Raw genomic sequence first — 17,820 nt, 5'->3', positions numbered from 1 at the left:
AATACAAGGCATTAATAAGCACGGATCTCACTTATTACAAAACCTGTCTATGACTATAAGTTTTTGTACCAGGGTGGAGTATAATCAAACTGGAACTGGGTCTCCTGAATGGCAATTAGCTTGTGATATCTTGATATATAAACCTTTATTCAAAATCTGATAAAAAATAGGATCAGAATTATGATTTCTAGTATAGAAAGAGCTCAGCCAATCAGATGCAAAATCACTCCATTAAAATGCATAACTCTCATTCAGACCAGGCTCTTCTAACCACCCATCAAGTTGAAACTGAGGCCAATGTAGTGTACTGCACTGGAGTGGTAACCATTGGCTTCTCCTCCATTCATCTAACATGATCTTCTTGGCAAACACTGGATTCAATCCATGGCAAACAGGTTACCTCCACTCAGTCACTTCTTATAACATGCAGCAGGGGTGCATTGGAATTTTTCAACAATCCTGATCCTGGAGGGTGACTTAAAGAATGATGAATAATATATGCACCACTAAGCTGTATGGCACAAAAGAAAATACTTACACTAACATTTGCAATCCCTGATTTCAAATGAATCTGTCGCAGATTGTCCAAATTGGGTGGGTACACAAACACTACATATGGTTTTAAATCAGAATTCTTGAGGTTAGGTAAGGCCTGAAACATTGAAGAATTACATGTTAATAAGCTAAATAAAATACAGCAATATTTTCTAAATTTTCAAAATGAACACGTAGAATTATGCTAATACAAACTTTAACATATTTTTTTATTATAATCTAACAAGCATTTTTTCAAATTCAGCTTCTAAAGCTATCATTTTCTACTCGAAAAAAAGCCCATTTACCCAGTGGGACATACACTTTTCCAGTGAATGTAGTATGTGTGTGTGATTATGATTTTTAACGTAGCTTTATATTTTTCAGTCATATCGCTACGATGTCAGCAGTGTGGCAGTTTAATGTGATGTCTAGCACTAGGGCATCATGCTGCAGACATGTAGCATGATGTCCCACCCAGTCACATTATCCCGACACCAGGCCGACCAGTGCTAACACTAACCTCTTAATGCTGAGCGCCTAGCGAGGCAGCTGTTAGTACCATTTTTGTAAGTCTTTGGTATGACTTGGCCGGGGATTGAATCCATGACCTCCAGCTTCCGAGGCGGACGCTCTAAGCACTAGGCCACTGGAGCGGTCGTAAAAGTAGTAACTGCAGCATCAGTCCAATTGCAAGAATGGTTCATTCATGGATAAACCTCAACAGCCATCATAACTGTAGCCTTACATGATAAATATGCAATAGTTCTTTCTTTGTGTGTATGTTCACATCATGCCAATTCAGATATACTACATGCAGCTACCAAAAGTAAACCTGCTGAGGTGAAGTATTGAAGCACAGTGTCTCCAGTCATAATTACCAATGGTGTATCACATCTTACATGTATCTATCCTGACCTTTTTACTTTAAAACTAGATTATTGTGAATAAAATTTGTCATGAAATTTTCAAATTTGTAGTTGTTAACCATTCCAAACCTAGTCATAACCTGCCATATTGTATAACCATATAAAATATCCTAATTTTCAAGAACATTAATTTTCCTGTTCCATAATATTTGCTTATTTATATACTGAATGTTTTTTAATTTGCAAGTAATTGGTTAAACACCCTTTTAATAAAAGAAACAATAACAGGTTTTCCTCATCATGAGTTCCTATGCACTTAATTAGAGAAACTCACAAATATCAGGTGTGTACAATCAACAGTAATTTAATGATACAAAATTTGAATCTTCATCAAATTTGAGTCTATACCAGGTATTTATGGACTCCATTGTATTTTCCATAAAAATATCCTGTCTCTGGGGAATGTTTTATTAGAATTTAAGGTTAGACAAGCTCAAAATGGATTTAAAAACGGCCATGTCCAGTGCAACATGACAAAAAGAGATATTTGTACAGTGAGTCTCGAGAGATTCAAGACTAAACCTGGAATATCCAAATCTGATTTAAAATTAATGTGTTCCCCATGGACAAACAAACAATAATAACTAGATCTACTTTCATGGCAATTCCACATGCTTTTCATTAAAAATCCCTTACCCCCAACCCTGACCAAGGAGTTGTGAACCCAAATACATTACATATATATAGAGGATCTCAAAAGGGTAATGATTTAATACTGAATTTATGAAACGATTTGAATAATGTCCAGCTTTTGTGAGACTTGGCTCACAAAAGCTGGACTTTATTCAATGAGTTTCATAAATTTAATATTAAATCATTACCTGAGATTCTTTTTATCACAAAGTGTTTATTTCAGTGGAAAATTTTTAGATGGAAAGAAGAACAAATAATTTTGTTCATTCTGACAGATGTTGCACCTTTCATTTGTTCTGCATAAAATATAGTCCCAACCAAAGTTGAACTAGTATTGATGTTTAAAAGATTATACTTTTCTTACAAACTATAAATCAACGAACAAGCATCCTTCCAAATAAACAGAACATTTTACAAAGACAATATCATTTTTCAACATAGAATGTCCAATGTGTCTGATGTCACATCCTTCGATGCACTACAGTACCCATACAGTTGATGATCCATGTTTACATAACCTTAAAGTGTCACAACTAAGCATTACATTGATATTGCAATATTCATGTGAAAGAAGGTGTACTGGATGCAGAAATTCCCATATTTACTGTAATGTATTTGTGACCAGATATTTGCAGTGTTTGATTTGGAATAGTAGACTACTCAGTACAGAATATGCAAACAAATGAACAGAGGTGAGTTTATTTAATTCTGTAAGTTATTATTTCAACCACACTTGTATATAGGGTGGATTTCATATAGATATACCGCCTCCCTCAACCCATACAAGCAATACCCATAGATTTACTTTTTGTTGTTATTGTTTTTGTCTTGTGGTTTTAGCCATGTTTCATGTTATGATATGTTATACGTGATATAACCAACCCTGATGGGGGTAAATTAGCCATAATGAAGCATATGAAACCATTTTTCACCCAATTCCTTTTGATAAATGGCCACAAAAAAAGTTCATTGAAAACAAAAAATTCTCAAAGGCGGGGTTAAAAACGTTTTCCCACAATCACAGCCAATCAATAAAGAGCATACTGCACAATAATTTCATGGGCTTATTTGGACCAATCAGAATCACATAAAGTGATATTTTAATATGGTAATATCAAAAATATCAAACTGCACATACTATAGAAAAGCTATACCTACTATATGATAATACTATATATATTCGTAGATTAGTCAGTCCTGTATGTCAGATGCACAACCACATCTAACCTAAAATGAGAGACCTATGTCAATATGTCACTGACTTGAATGAAAGTTACATGCAATTTTCAGGCCAACACTAAGCATCTGATTTTCCTGTAATTATTGTTTTATAAATATACCTGGATATTACAAATTATGAGACTGACACCTGAATGTGAAAGAAAGACGGACGCTACATGTTCAGAGATGCTGCCAGGGTGTGCAATTGCATGAATCATGCAGAATTTGTATGAATTCACACACTTGGAGACCAGATAAGTCACGCAAGTTAGTTTAAAGTCAACATGTGAATATGTACTCTGCGCAGTATACAATTTTTTTTCAGCCCTTCACCCTTAAAGTGCTTGTCATAACAGAACTCACATTGGTAGAGCTGTCCTAGTACTGACATGTCTTTTTGTAACTGTTTACAGATCTGGATTCTTCAGCATGGCACGAGTGGTAGTTGAACAAAATTTGATTGGCACATTGGGCCCCAGATTACAATTTCGTTCAGCAAATACTGGCTGATGATAGTTATGAAGGTGATTTAATTTTAAAAATTAAGAAGTATACTGGATTATTGGAGCTGGGAATGTGTCAACTGAGATACCTGTGAGTGATTTTGAACCCAAAAATAGTGTTAAATATGTGTCTAATATAAATGCTGGATGGACAAAAACAGACAGCATGCTCATCAACTTCTCATTTTAGCGGTATTTCAACAGAAAAAGAAAACTAACAAGCTGAATTAAAATACTGACAATTCAAAAGTATAGTGCAATTTTAGTTTCTTTTCTCATCATAGTTTACCCATGAAGGATCTTGTTCTTCAAAACCATATAGTATTAGTAAATGGGTTAAGATAAATTAAATAAATAAGAATCTAAAAATAAAATTAAGAAGTAAAGATATTTGTTTGATCAAAATACCTGTCTGAACAAGTACACTATGTCATTAATGAACTTAAAATCCTAAAACAGCATTATGGATCAGACATCACACTGATTCAAGAAGTGAAAACTTTGGCAGAGCTTACGTTAGTGAAAAATCTTATTTTGAGGCAAGAGTATCAAAAAGACAATAACCGATGAGATGTGGAAAATTGTACATAACAACCATAAAGAACAGTTTTCAAACCTGTTCCAGCTAACTAAGATAGCTATATATATGCCTCTTCTGAGAGCAGACTGTGCAATATTCATACTCAGGTAAGGAACAGATTAAGCACAGAAACAATCAACATATTAATACTTGTACAACCAGCAGAAACGTCTTTTAAAGATTTTGATTTCAGCAGGATTCTAACAGAGGCAGGAAGAAAGTGAGATGAATATTAAGTTGTTAGGTACATAGTGAACTACGACCACTTCCTCCTCCCCCTCCATTATACTCTACTCCCCCTTATTTTTGTGACCATGAGGGAGCTCTCCCTTTTAGATAAAATCTTGGCAGCAACTCTGCATGTCACTATAAATATAGTACAAATAAATGCTCCAGAAAATATTCACATACCTTGGAAATTTCTACATTCTTTTGTCCTGAGAGAGTCAAAGCCTATATAAACCTTGCAGATTCTTTGCCAATCTCTAAAGCACATTATCCAACACACCAAATTACCTTTTCATGTCCTTATTTCCATCAACTTCTGCATATTCTATGAACAAAACTTAAAACCAGCATGGTACCTAGTATATTTACTGCTGATGTTCATGTCACCAATATGTCTTGAAAATGAATCTATTAACCTAAAGATGCATCAATACCAAAACTTAATTTAATTGCTATTTGCAAAAGTGAACTTGGTCTAACCCTTGACAACATATCTGACAATAGTTACTCAAGCAATTGAAATTAAAACAGACCGCTCCGGTGGCCTAGTGGTTACAGTGTACACCTCAGATGCAGGAGGTCGTAGGTTTGAACCCCCGCCAAGTCATACCAAAGACTTATAAAAATGGTACTAACACAGCTGCCTCACTATGTGCTCAGCATTAATAGGTTAGTGTTAGGACTGGTCGGCCTGGTGTCAGGATAATGTGCCCGGGTGAGACATCATGCTACATGTCTGCGACATGATGCCCCAGTGCTAGACATCACTACAAACTGCCACACTGCAGACATTGTAGTGATATGACTGAAACATTGTTAAAGCTACATTAAAAATCCAAATCACACACACACGCAATTAAAACATATTACTGGGGTGACACAAAACCAAAATGCTGGCTTGTTTATTATGAATGGAGGACATGACATCGGCAGTTCAAGCACAGAGGCCTGACCTTTGATCTCAACATCAATGGCATCACACTTATTAAGTGTTCACACACATAAAGCTTAACACCTTGGAAATAACACAATGTTTCAAGTTGTTTAGACTATTTGGATTCAACTGTTTTTATATCTTACAATCAAGGAAAGCAGATTTTGGAAAGGATCTTGTCAACTCTGTCCTATGGACAAAGAACAATTCTCATTTTGGGAAAATTCATACCCACACAGATAATGTTTTAAGATGGAGTGAGCTCTGATTTCTGTATGTTTGGAAGAAGGCCCAGAATGGTCTCTATGGACCAATAACAACATTGATCTACTCTGAGTGACTCTTGCTAACCATTCAAATTTGGAGGACTGGGATACTGAGTGTTCTTAAATGGGCTACTAATACCCTTATGATGTTTAAAAATGCTCTGGGTGCAGAGGCCAGGTGGAACAGCAGAACTCAAAATTGGAAGACTTCCCTATCCAAGCGAAACCTGTGGTATTTTCTACAGAGGAATGATAGGGATAAGAAGGTATGCATCCTGAAGATCAATGGGGACTGCCCAATCAACAGGCATTATTGCTTTCCTGACTGGGGCTGTTATGTCAGACCAAACCTCTGAAAAGAGGTTTAGTTTGGTGTCAACAGGAACCAATGGAAGAGGTCTGCTCTGAAGGAGAAGGAGCAAGTCCCTAAGACTGTCCACCCTTGTTCTTAGTAAACTGGAGAGGTTCCAAGAACGTCCTCACAAGGTCTTTGTGGCACACCCTTATAGGGCCTGCCTGCTGGGAGGGGGAGAGGATGAAATGGGGTTGTTGCTTTGCTGTGCAGCTATAAAAGAATTTAGCCAATGGACCCTGAGGGTGGTCAGTAATATTTTGATTCTTGGCCAGTTTTGAATAGCCAGGAGTGGATGCAAGGCGGAAGAGAGTCTCAAAAAGGTTCTTACTGTGCTCAAGTAAGAAACTGGAATTATCCACAGCAACGTCCCTGCTGAGGTGGAGAAGCTCTGCTGACAAGGCCATGGACAAAGACAATGCATATCTAAAAGTTTTTACCACAGCTTTCAACAAACAATGAAGAGCTGTCTGGTGACAGAGATTCCTCTTTCAGCAGCCTCAACAGGGTTGCTGAAAAAAGGTAGGCATGCCAGGTTACTAGTGACCTAGCCTTTTGCTTTAAGGATTCTAGAGTTTTCACTGGAAGGAAAACCCTGGTCTAAATAGCAGAGGTATGGACCCGCTAGCTAGATGCAGATGCCAAGGGTTGCAACACAAGGGGAGGGGGGGATCTGGCCAAATCTTGACCCTTGCTAAACCTTTGAGACGGAACTCCTTAATCACAACTGAGTGTGGACGCAACAAGAGATCTAGCTGAGAGTTTGCCCCAGAAAGTTTTTTCAAACTAAAAAGACATTTCATGGCAATCCTAAAAGCAGTTCAGTGATAGCAAACTTTAGCTAATGGATAGACTGGAAATGGATAGAAGACGGACAAAAGATGGACAACAGACCATCATCTTAATTCTTCTGGTCTATGACCATTTGAGCTAAAAAAAAATTAAATCTTACATAAATGACAGTATACAGTAAACACCATGATAGCTCATTTCTGAAAAATTTTGGGAAACTTAACTGCAATTTATCTACAAGTATATACCATATATGTGGATTGATACAAAAATAAAAGGAAGGTATCACAGCATCCATTGCTGCATGGAGATAGTAATAATAGTGATATAAATATTATTATAGTAAACATGTTGAGAATTAATTGTAGCATACCTCAGGGTCTAAATTGAGCACACAAATTTTGCCCATATTAATGACTTGTCTCACTGCATTGATACTGGTACCATACCAATTTTTCTCAAATTCACCAAATTCCACAAACTTGTTAGCTCGAATGTCCGCCTCAAATTCTGACCTGCTTATGAAGTGATAGTCCTTCCCATCCACTTCACTGTCTTTGAGTGGTCGACTTGTATCTGACAAAAAAGTTAACTTCACAATATAATTATTACAAGGAACTGACTTTTCCAAAACCAACTTTCTAAAAAGTATGAAGCTTACAGGATAGAATTGGGAAAATTTATCGTTAATGATCGTTTAACTATGTATTAAAAATTCCAGACATAATCTGATCAAATTCTATGTGTTGTTATTGTATCCAAAATGTTTACCATGATACTCAGTGTTGATGCAAGTGATATTGTTACCACTGGAGAAGTCTACGCATATGGACAAAAAAAGGGTGAACACTCCGAGATGAAATCCCAAATTTGTGACTTCACTTGTAAAAAATGTTGCCCAAAATGTTGCAACTGATCTCTCCGAAGAAAACTGCCTGCATGCGTTTGACAATTGGCCTCTGAGACAAATGTTGCCTCATGACATAGAAATATAAGCTGTGGCAAAAGCTGCCCCATGACCTAGATATTGATCACTTAGCCAGAGAATTATTTTGGAATCTTCTGTGTCTTATGTGTCCAGCCAGATGACATTCATACAACACACAACATTCTGACCTTTAGCCCCTCATTTTTGTCTCTTTTGTCAAAAATATTAAAAGAGACTAAACCGATAAAAAAGGCACAGTTCTGATTCTGATGATTAAATAAAATACAAACCAAAAATATGAACCCTGTGAAACAGCTCCACATGCAATTTTATTTATGAGGAAGTTACAAATGAAAGATGGATCAATACAGTCATTACATTCATTAAACTACTACTAGGCAATTCATGTTTATATACTTGATGTTTTAAAGCCTCATGTCCTCTTATCAAAATTTAAATCTTTTGGTGATAAACAATTCTTGAAACTATGAGCAAATAAAGCAGCTGAGCAGAAACTGAAGCCATTCATTAGTTATGGTGTACCATCACAATTTCATAAATATATTCAATCTATCCAATTGGTCTGAATATGGGTTCACAACTTGACACTGCTCTTTCAAAAAGTACGTATCAACTTTTCATCTGTCAAAGTGTTTACAACAATGAACAAACTGTCATGCACAATATATGTTTGCACCTTTTGTAAATTATAATAAATCAATAATCTGAATCAATGCCAAATAACTTTCATGTTACAAAAAACATCCCCCACCCTAGTAGCTTCTTTTCATCTCAATATATAAGCTGCAGACTGCTCCGGTGGCCTAGTAGTTAGAGCGTCCACCTCGGATGTGGGAGATCATGGGTTCGATCACCTGGCTGAGTCATACCAACGACTTACAAAAATGGTACGAACAGCTGCCTCGCTTGGCACTCAGCATTAAGAGGTTAGTGTTAGGACTGGATGGTCTGGTGTCAGGATAATGTGACTGGGTGAGGCATCATGCTACATGTCTGCGGCATGATGCACCAGTGCTAGATATCACTATAAACTGTCACACTGCTGACATCATAGCGATATGACTGAAATTTTTTTAAAGCTACATTAAAAATCTAAATCACACACACACATTAAGCTGCAAATTTGTTTCCCACAAAGCATTTTGTTTAGCAGTAACAGCCCAAATTGATTAGCATGGTCCAAAAGCATGACTAAAACTGACCAAATGGAATTGTAAATGAAAAGAAGCTTTCAGGAGTACACCGCTCCCTCGATAACTCGCGCCCTGATAACTCACAATCCTGCTTATAACGTGGTGTCTGTCTTGGCTCCCGATTTTTTTCCAGAGAAAATGTATTTAAAATATCTTTAAAATATGCTGAACGTGAAAAAATTACGACAAGAACTGGTAAATTAAACCTTGATACATTGCTCGTTTTATCATCGAAAATGGTGATTAATGCCCGTAAAAATGGAATCCAAATTTTGAAATTTTCAAGTTCTAAATAAGAATTAATTTCAGAGATCTCAAAAATGCTTAATTATGCGTATTTGGATGCCAATTTTTGATCTGGGACGCAGCAAATCACTGAGGCGGGAGTCCTCCATTCACATGTAATCGGTGCGCGGGAAAATTCGAAGATTTGCCAGTCCTGTTTCAGCCACCTGCTTTGTGGGAAAATGTGTTGATCAGTTAGCTGTGCTGATATTTACAATGAATAATTCAGTGACTGAAAGACTCCTTGATGTACATACATGTTGCCATTTTATAAGAGTACATAATAAAAAAACATGATGCAATAGCTAGGCGGCTAGTTCAAAGGCTTGGACTGGCGGCCGGGTGAGAAAATGTACTGATATTTAGTGATTGAATTCAGAGGCAGAAAGACCCAGTTTTAAAATCCTTGCGAGACCTCTGTTTAAAGATATCATATATTATGTAAGTTTTTATGATAAATAGTTGTCAGTATACAGTAAATAAACAGTCTGGTGAAATAGCGATCAATGAAAACTTCTGGTAAATGCTAACAGGTGGCAACAGAGAATGAAATAAACACCAATTAAACGTCTTCCTGTGTGAAAGTCACGTTCTAATCATTTAATTCCGTTTCAGTGTAAACATTATAATCGCAACATATTCTGTTCATTGAAAACATGAAAACAGTCAATCGACCGTCACATCGAAACCCGTGAGTACTTCTGTGAGAACCTAATTACATGCCGGCTTTGTTTTGATCAACAGCTTGGGAAAGTGTTTGTTGCATTAACAAATCGATTACAAGAAACCTGGGGTGCTGGATTAAGGGTCTTGGAGCTGCCTTTGACATAAAGCAAAACAGCAACAGAGACAGCGACGATGATAGTGACTTTGAAGGTTTCAGTGAAACTGATGTCATTAATGCTGAGGCTGTTTGGGAGAAATTCATACAGACTCATGGTCCTGAGATGCGCATTTCTCTTGATGATATGGAGGAGTGGATTTGTGCTGACAATGATTGCCCCACAGCTGAATACATGTCAGATGAAACAATAATTAATTATATAACGAACAAATTTGCAGCAGAAGACGATTCTAACTGGAGTACCACAAATGTTGAAAGTGATGCAGATGCAGATGTTGCACCACCTCCCCCCTCTGTACACGAAGCAATCAAATCTTTTGATATTGCCATAAGGTGGCTGGAGACCCAAAATGTTGACTATGTAAAGCTCATGCAGTTGAGAAATCTGAGGGATTTTGCTCGGCGGCAGAGAAACCAAGGAGTAACACACAAAAAAATTAACTGATTTTTTCAAAAAGTGAATTGATATTTGTCAAGCATGGCACAAACGGCAAGTATTAACTTGTTCCAATTTACATTGTTTTAAATTTGTAGACCCATTAAATATGTTAGTACTGATTAACCCTTGTTTTTTGTTTTCCATTTTACTTCTATCGCAATCAAATCTATCTATCTATCGTTCAATCGAAACTGTTTCTCAAAAAGAGTCGATCTTTTGTATATAAAAAAACGTCTAATTTGGATCAAACAATAAAACTAGAATGTATCCAATTCAACATAAAAATTAGTGACGTAGTACACAATGTATGAAGTGGTACGGAAACCACGTGGAATAATGTTTTCGATGATCGCCTCAATATACTGTAATTAATGTTGCTCTATGAAGAAATAATAAACAAAGTACACCGTTATGAAGAGATATTTATTCACAGTTAATCTCAGCACGATTATAAAGTGAGTATTCAACACTATAATCTGCCTACCCCCCCTCTTATTTTTCCTTTATGTCATCGATCATTTAATTGGTTTTGGGCTTATTTTATAGGTCCCTCGATAACTCGCGCCTCACTTATAGTGTGGTCGATGTTTCTGGACCCCGATGTGCCTGAGTTATCGAGGGAGTGGTGTATAGGGATTTAAAATTTCTTGAAAAGATACAAATTTGCACAACTTTTATACTAGTCACAATCATATAATTTGACAATCACAATTGAGCAAATCCTTACTAAATTCTTGCAAATGAAAATTATGGTAAAAATATAATAATTTACTCTTTATAGCTGTAAATGCTATAATTACTAAACTAATCCAACATTAACAAAAATTGCATCTGCAAAATACTTACGAGGAACTGCAGCTGCAAACCTTTCAAAATCAGTCATCAATCGCTGTCTAAGCTCATGACGACCCACATTCGGAGGCCCAATAAGTACAATCGGTCTTCTTCTATTGGGCTCTGGGTAGTACTGTGCCACTTCCTCATATGTCAGAATTTCACTGACTGCAATGAAAATAAAGGTCATTGAACATATCCAAATGATAATAAAGATTTCACTTTTTTATATTCAACATCGCTGACATGGATTATGTTTTATTCGCTACCAGATGCAGTAAAATGTACATCTCCAATAAGCTTTGAGTAGAGAATTACAATGCATATTAAACACAAACAGTGCATAATGTAACAATCTGAGAGGTGACCCTAATACCTCAAAAAATATGATCAAAAAAATATGGTCAGGCAAAATCTAATTAATGAGCTTTCAATGTTTTTGTCCGTGTCCTATTTTGCTTTAGTAACTCTTAACTTTAAGATCTGAGCCATGACAAAGTTAAGCTTCCTTAAATTTCTTGCAAAGTTAAGTAATAACAATAATAATGATGCTTGACCAAGAACTTTGAGCAAAGGTTGTAAACACTATGACCTGTGGTGGAATTAGGCATATGAAAAGATGTGCATGTGTAAAGACGAAAAATACTATCTTGTAAAGTTCCAGAAGGGGACCAATCCAGGCCACTTACAATGTGTACTCAGATAATTGCTTGGCCTTGCCACTGGCAAATTAACATCTAAGATCATAAGAAAGCTCTAATTACCATCTACATTGCATGAAGGTTTTCACAAATAAATTTCTTAAATACACAAACCTTGATGAATGCAAAGTTTTTATTTTATATTATATTTATAGAAGACGCACCATACTAAAGCAGAAGACAGAAATAGGACAAATATAACAGGTCAATTACCATCTACTTGTTGCTTGTGTGGATTCTTTTTCTTCTTGTTTTTAGCTCTACGACCACATGCACACGAATGACTCTTCTCATTTTCTTTATTTTCTCCTCCAAGAGTGAGCCTCATTGATTCTCGTCTGCAAATATTTAAATTTATTGCTATGTAAGCTTCAGAATTTTATTAAAACAGTCTACATTATAATATACAGATAACCAAATTAGTAATATGAAAGAGAAGTAAAATGAAGGTGAGAGTGGTCTTATATAAGCTTCCACAAAAAAACGAAAAGATGCTAAGGATTCATTAATTAAAAAGTCCTTTACTGTTAAATGAATTACGATTTTGAAGGAAAGGTTAGTTTTCTGGTTAGTACAAAAATATCACATGTTAATCATGTATCATTTAAGCAATTACAACTTAGTTTTGTTTTCACTAATACCCACAAAATGGATCCCTTCGGATGCAGACATGGTCAGGTATAGGTATATTTTAGTCCACAATTCTAAAAGATAAATGAAACACACTTGAGGCAGGATTGATGCCCGATGTGATTTAGGAATATAGCCACAATATATAACCACCTTCCAATGCTGGAAAACTAAAAGCCATACATTTTATCATCTTGCCTGTGATATTGTCCCTGCAGCCGTAATATCACATGACTAAAATACCCATGACTAAAATACCCATGTGACCTTGACCTCTAACCTTTCAACCACTCCATTTCTCTATTATTATGTAACAAATATGAAAACAATATATACACAGAAACAATTTATCCTAAACAAGAAACACTCTTTTTGTTGAGCTTTCCTTCTACTGAACTAGTAAAGTTGTACATAAAAGGAAAGTACAAACTTCAACATTCAGTTTCATGTATGGTGTGAATGGATTTTCAGATAAACAAACATGTACACAAATTCCAAACTGACCTCTATGTTGAACTTTGTCCTTTTCACCACCATAGAAGTATTGATATTTATATCCCATAGTAAACATGTTTACATATAAATCTGATTATCAGTTTGTCCATACCAATAACAGTGATAGTCACAAATCTGTCAGCAATAGTTTCGTTGGCAGTCCATAGGTATTAGCATAGGTGTCAGAGTTTGAGTGACATATGGTGATACATTAATTGTACTTCCATTTGCTTCCATGCAGGTGACCATTATATATAGCTTGGATTAATCTTACCAGTATATAATACACAGATTTTACTAACTGTACATGTTCTTATTTATTTATTTTACCAATCCTTTGTATACAAGCAACTACTCTATTATTAAGCCAACTACAAGCTAATACAAATATATTTTTATTTCAAGAAAGACTTGCTAGGGAAAAGTCAGGTGGCTTTTGCATCCATACGCTGTACTGTATTTGTTCTTTTTATACAAGTAGCTGCTTTATCAAGATAACCACTATAGCAAGTATGACTGTAAGGTATGATTATACTCACTGTTCTTGGAAAGTCTTACTGGGGATAAGACCTGCAAGTGACTGGTGCTCTTCCTCCCCCTCTCGGTATGCCTGCCACCAATTCTGATCATCTCTGTTGATGACATGCAGAATGTCTCCTTTATCAAAAGAAATTCCCAGCTCCTGGCATGGAATGTAAATATCATCTTCGGGATCATACTTAAACAGGGCCCGCACATGTGTCTGTAATCACATAGTTTAATATAATGTTTTATGGCATGATTTGTAAATTTCATTGTATCACCATCTCCACTGAGATAACGTGAACTCTTGTCAGAATATTTTCTTGTACTTGTTTTATGGTGATAAATGTTTATATTCATCAGCTGATATCAAAAAGGAAAAAAGACTTGAGCTGAAAGAGTGTGTGTGTGAATCATACCATCAGATTAGCTCAGGTTGGCTACCATAGTTCATTCTATAAAATAATACACAAGACATACTCTTCAACTATTCTTGGCATTTCTGCATTATGAAGACATCATAATCTTGTATTTTTTTCTTGAAAATTGTGCTTCATTAACTAAGCTTGTGTGCACATATCAAGTACAACTTTGAGATTTTGCATGGACAATGAACTTTTTTTCATACCAACTATGTGCTCATAGAAATGGAAGGATGGACATGGAATGTGTGTCTTATTTTAACAATTCAGTTATATTGGAGAGATCTGAAATCCTATAAAAATATTTAATGTCATGTGTTAATGTCAAGAAGCCAGAATGAAAGATTAAAGGTTAACATTTCAAATCATGTTGCTTCTGCATAAAGATAATTTAAACCCTTTCATCAAAAATGTCTGGTTTATTAATTTGGTTTTTACAGAAACCATTTACTGGTAAGACAAAAGTGTAGTTTATTTCAAATGACATTTTATAACATTTTATAACTGGAAATGTTTTCTTACAACATAGCCAACAATATCAAAGCTATAGCTGTTGCATAATATGTTGATACTCACCAATTCATCCTGCATGGAAGGACGTGAATTATACTGGTTATTGGGTATAATCATAAAGGTAATTGTTCCCGACATATTGGCCTGAAATATGAAATATTAAGAAGATTAGCAAGAAGAAAATTAATAAATTGCCAGCTTGAACTCTCAAGAAAAATAATATAAACTGACATTCAAGTGAACATCTCTAAAGACACCTGTACTTGTAGAAATAAAGATGAGCCAAAATTGCAGCTGAAATATATAAAAATTATTTACCCTACCAGATTCATTTTTCATCAGTAGAATAAAGATCAGCATTAAATAAAACATGCCATAAAAATTATTGTATATACTTACTTACCCATAATAGCTACATATCCTGGGACAGTTTTTTTCATGTCCCAAAACTTATAAGCATGTAAAACAAATAAAATTTTCAGTGTCCCGACACTTGTAAACACAAAAAAAGTCAAGACCAAATTGGCAAAATCGGCACATCACACAGCAGTGACCAACTATTTCAATAACCACCTCAATAAACAGTTATAACTTACTATGATTATTTTTATTATTATTCTGCAGGTGCATATTTTCCAATTTCTCCAACATGAAATTAAATAAAGGTAAATAAAGACTTCATAATTCACAGGCTGGTTCAAGCTTACCCGGAAGACCAGGCTGTACTATAATGTACAGTATTCACACAGTGCAAATTGTGCTTAGCATGACATATATCTTTGTTTATTCCCAAAAATATTAGACACAGATTGTGCTTTATTCATTGTTTATATCAAATCGCATTCTTCCATATTACATTTCAGCTAATGTACATAACTGTTTCATTACTCTGATCCATGCACTCACAAGTTACTGTTTTTCCGTGACATCAGCAATTCTACAAAGTACTGTAATCTTTATTAAAAGGTGCACATGTTTAATTGGATAAGGCATATAACCAGCATATATTCAAATAATTGTCATATGCTCATGAAAGAAAGGATCTAGACTGACTAAGATCATCACTGATCTATTTAACTTTTGTGTTTTGACTTAACAAAATTGCATAATTTTCCATGCACTGGCATGCTGGTTGTTTTGGCACCTCCTTTTATAATTTCCAGATCTGTAGTTTGTTTTCTAACATCAACCCATGCCAGTTAATCATTCAAACCATGAGACTGCCTTGGGGATGCCATTACTTTGAGGTGTAATTGCCTTTTATTTCATATTATCAGCACCATTACCATAGTTGTGTAAACCAGCACTTATTTACAGTCGCTTACATCAAAGCAAGCTAAAATTGAGTTTGTATGGTGAGAGAATTATTTCTGAAGCATCATTACTGAAACTTCTTTTTTGTATTTTGGAGATATTATTCTAGTGCAGTTGTGCCTATGATTCAAATCCTGGGATGTACTACATTCAGTGAAAGTTAAAATTAAAATTTTCAATTCAATGCATGTGTGGTGAAGCCATTATGTAAATATGCTTTCTAAATGTGAGCACTGAACCAAACAATATTGTTGTTCATTACTGTGATATGAGGATCACATTTTAACGAGTTAGGTATTTACACTTTCAAGCCAAAATGAAAATGGATTTATTGGTGGACTGATACAAATATTTAATGCAATAATACATAAACAAAAAATAATCAACTGAAGAAAAATGGGAAAGGTTACTGTTATAAATGCATGCTGCAACTGTCTAATGCTTAATTCTGTCATCATCCAATCAAAATATACATTTCTGAATTAGGCAGAAATAATAAGAAAACAGACAAACATTAAAAGATTTTATTGACTTTTCAACAAATTAGATTAACTCACAAGATTTCCATGTAATAATTCATGACGACTGTCCCTTAACAACTACAAAATCATTTTTTTGGTGTCATTATGATCAATAAAATACATCGATCAATTAGTAGGAAAAAAGATGTTGACAGTGTCACAAGTCTTATAGCACATGAAAAAATTGCTATAATTTCATATCAGAACATATGAAGTTCAAAAAAATTACTTCTGAAAATAACTAAAGGTGTCCCAAGACTTACAGTGCCCAAAAATTTCAAGTCATTATGGTACAAGTCAGATTCAACTGCAAAGTCCGTAGATCCAAATCTGTCATCATGTAATGTGCCAGCAGATCTGGATCTATGCAGTCTATTCAGTGGAACAAACAACATACATAATGCACAGGTAGCTCACGGTCTGTATTGTTTGCAGCTGGAACCAATTTATACACGAGTATATATGGTATGCATTTGATTTATATATAAAAACTATGCTATAAGAATCTCATGCACTGGTCTGATACCATGAAAAAATATCATATTGGGCTGCAGCTCCCTTTGAACAGTATATTTTTTGTGGAATTGTAATAAACTTGCTGAAAATGATTTTCCTGGAATTCAAAATAAGACTATTTCTTACTTTTATCTGCAGAGTATTGAAACCATTTTTGATATTCTTTAGCAATAACAAAATTTCAAATTACATGGTACGATGGACATATTGGGTGTCAAGTCATTTAGGATGAACAAGAAATCATAAGAAGTCTTCTGGTGGAAACTCCATGTTGATATGACTTTCCGTATTGTAGAAGCAATGATAACAAGATTTTCAAAATGGGTGGCATGGTAGCCATATTTCAGTATCAGACCAGTACCATATTTAGTACCAACCTAACATAATAAGTTTTTGGGTGAAAGCACAATACTGACATGACAGGATTTCTAAAAGAAGCAGCGATAACAAGATTTTCAAGATGGCCATTGTGGCAGTCATATTATAAGTCAGAGCAGCACCATTTTCATTTATGACAACATATACATCATATGAAAACTTTCAGTGAAAAACCTATGCTGATATGACCAGAGAAATAATGACAGCAAGATTTTCAAGATGGTCACTGTGGCAAGCATATTAGGACCTACCAGACATCAAAAGAAGTTGTTTAAAAAAAACACCATGTTGA

The 17,820-nt window shown here is 35.2% G+C and overlaps 1 protein-coding gene across 1 annotated transcript in view; it reads right to left on the bottom strand.

The window, feature by feature from the left end:
• The window catches only part of LOC149805293 (protein PALS1-like), a 181,671-nt gene that overhangs the window by 11,531 nt on the left and 152,320 nt on the right, over positions 1 to 17,820 (bottom strand). The window contains exons 10-15 of the mRNA XM_089933875.1: positions 14,863 to 14,943; positions 13,882 to 14,084; positions 12,431 to 12,555; positions 11,529 to 11,684; positions 7,346 to 7,548; positions 539 to 652 (exon numbers count right to left, since the gene is read on the bottom strand). Of these exons, the coding sequence (XP_089790001.1) occupies positions 539 to 652; positions 7,346 to 7,548; positions 11,529 to 11,684; positions 12,431 to 12,555; positions 13,882 to 14,084; positions 14,863 to 14,943 (882 nt within the window). The remainder of the gene's footprint in view (positions 1 to 538; positions 653 to 7,345; positions 7,549 to 11,528; positions 11,685 to 12,430; positions 12,556 to 13,881; positions 14,085 to 14,862; positions 14,944 to 17,820) is intronic.

This window comes from Sinohyriopsis cumingii, chromosome 2 (assembly GCF_028554795.1).
Source record: "Sinohyriopsis cumingii isolate HCF-2022 chromosome 2, ASM2855479v2, whole genome shotgun sequence".
NCBI lineage: Eukaryota > Metazoa > Mollusca > Bivalvia > Unionida > Unionidae > Sinohyriopsis > Sinohyriopsis cumingii.
This window is presented reverse-complemented; position numbering and strand designations above follow the sequence as displayed.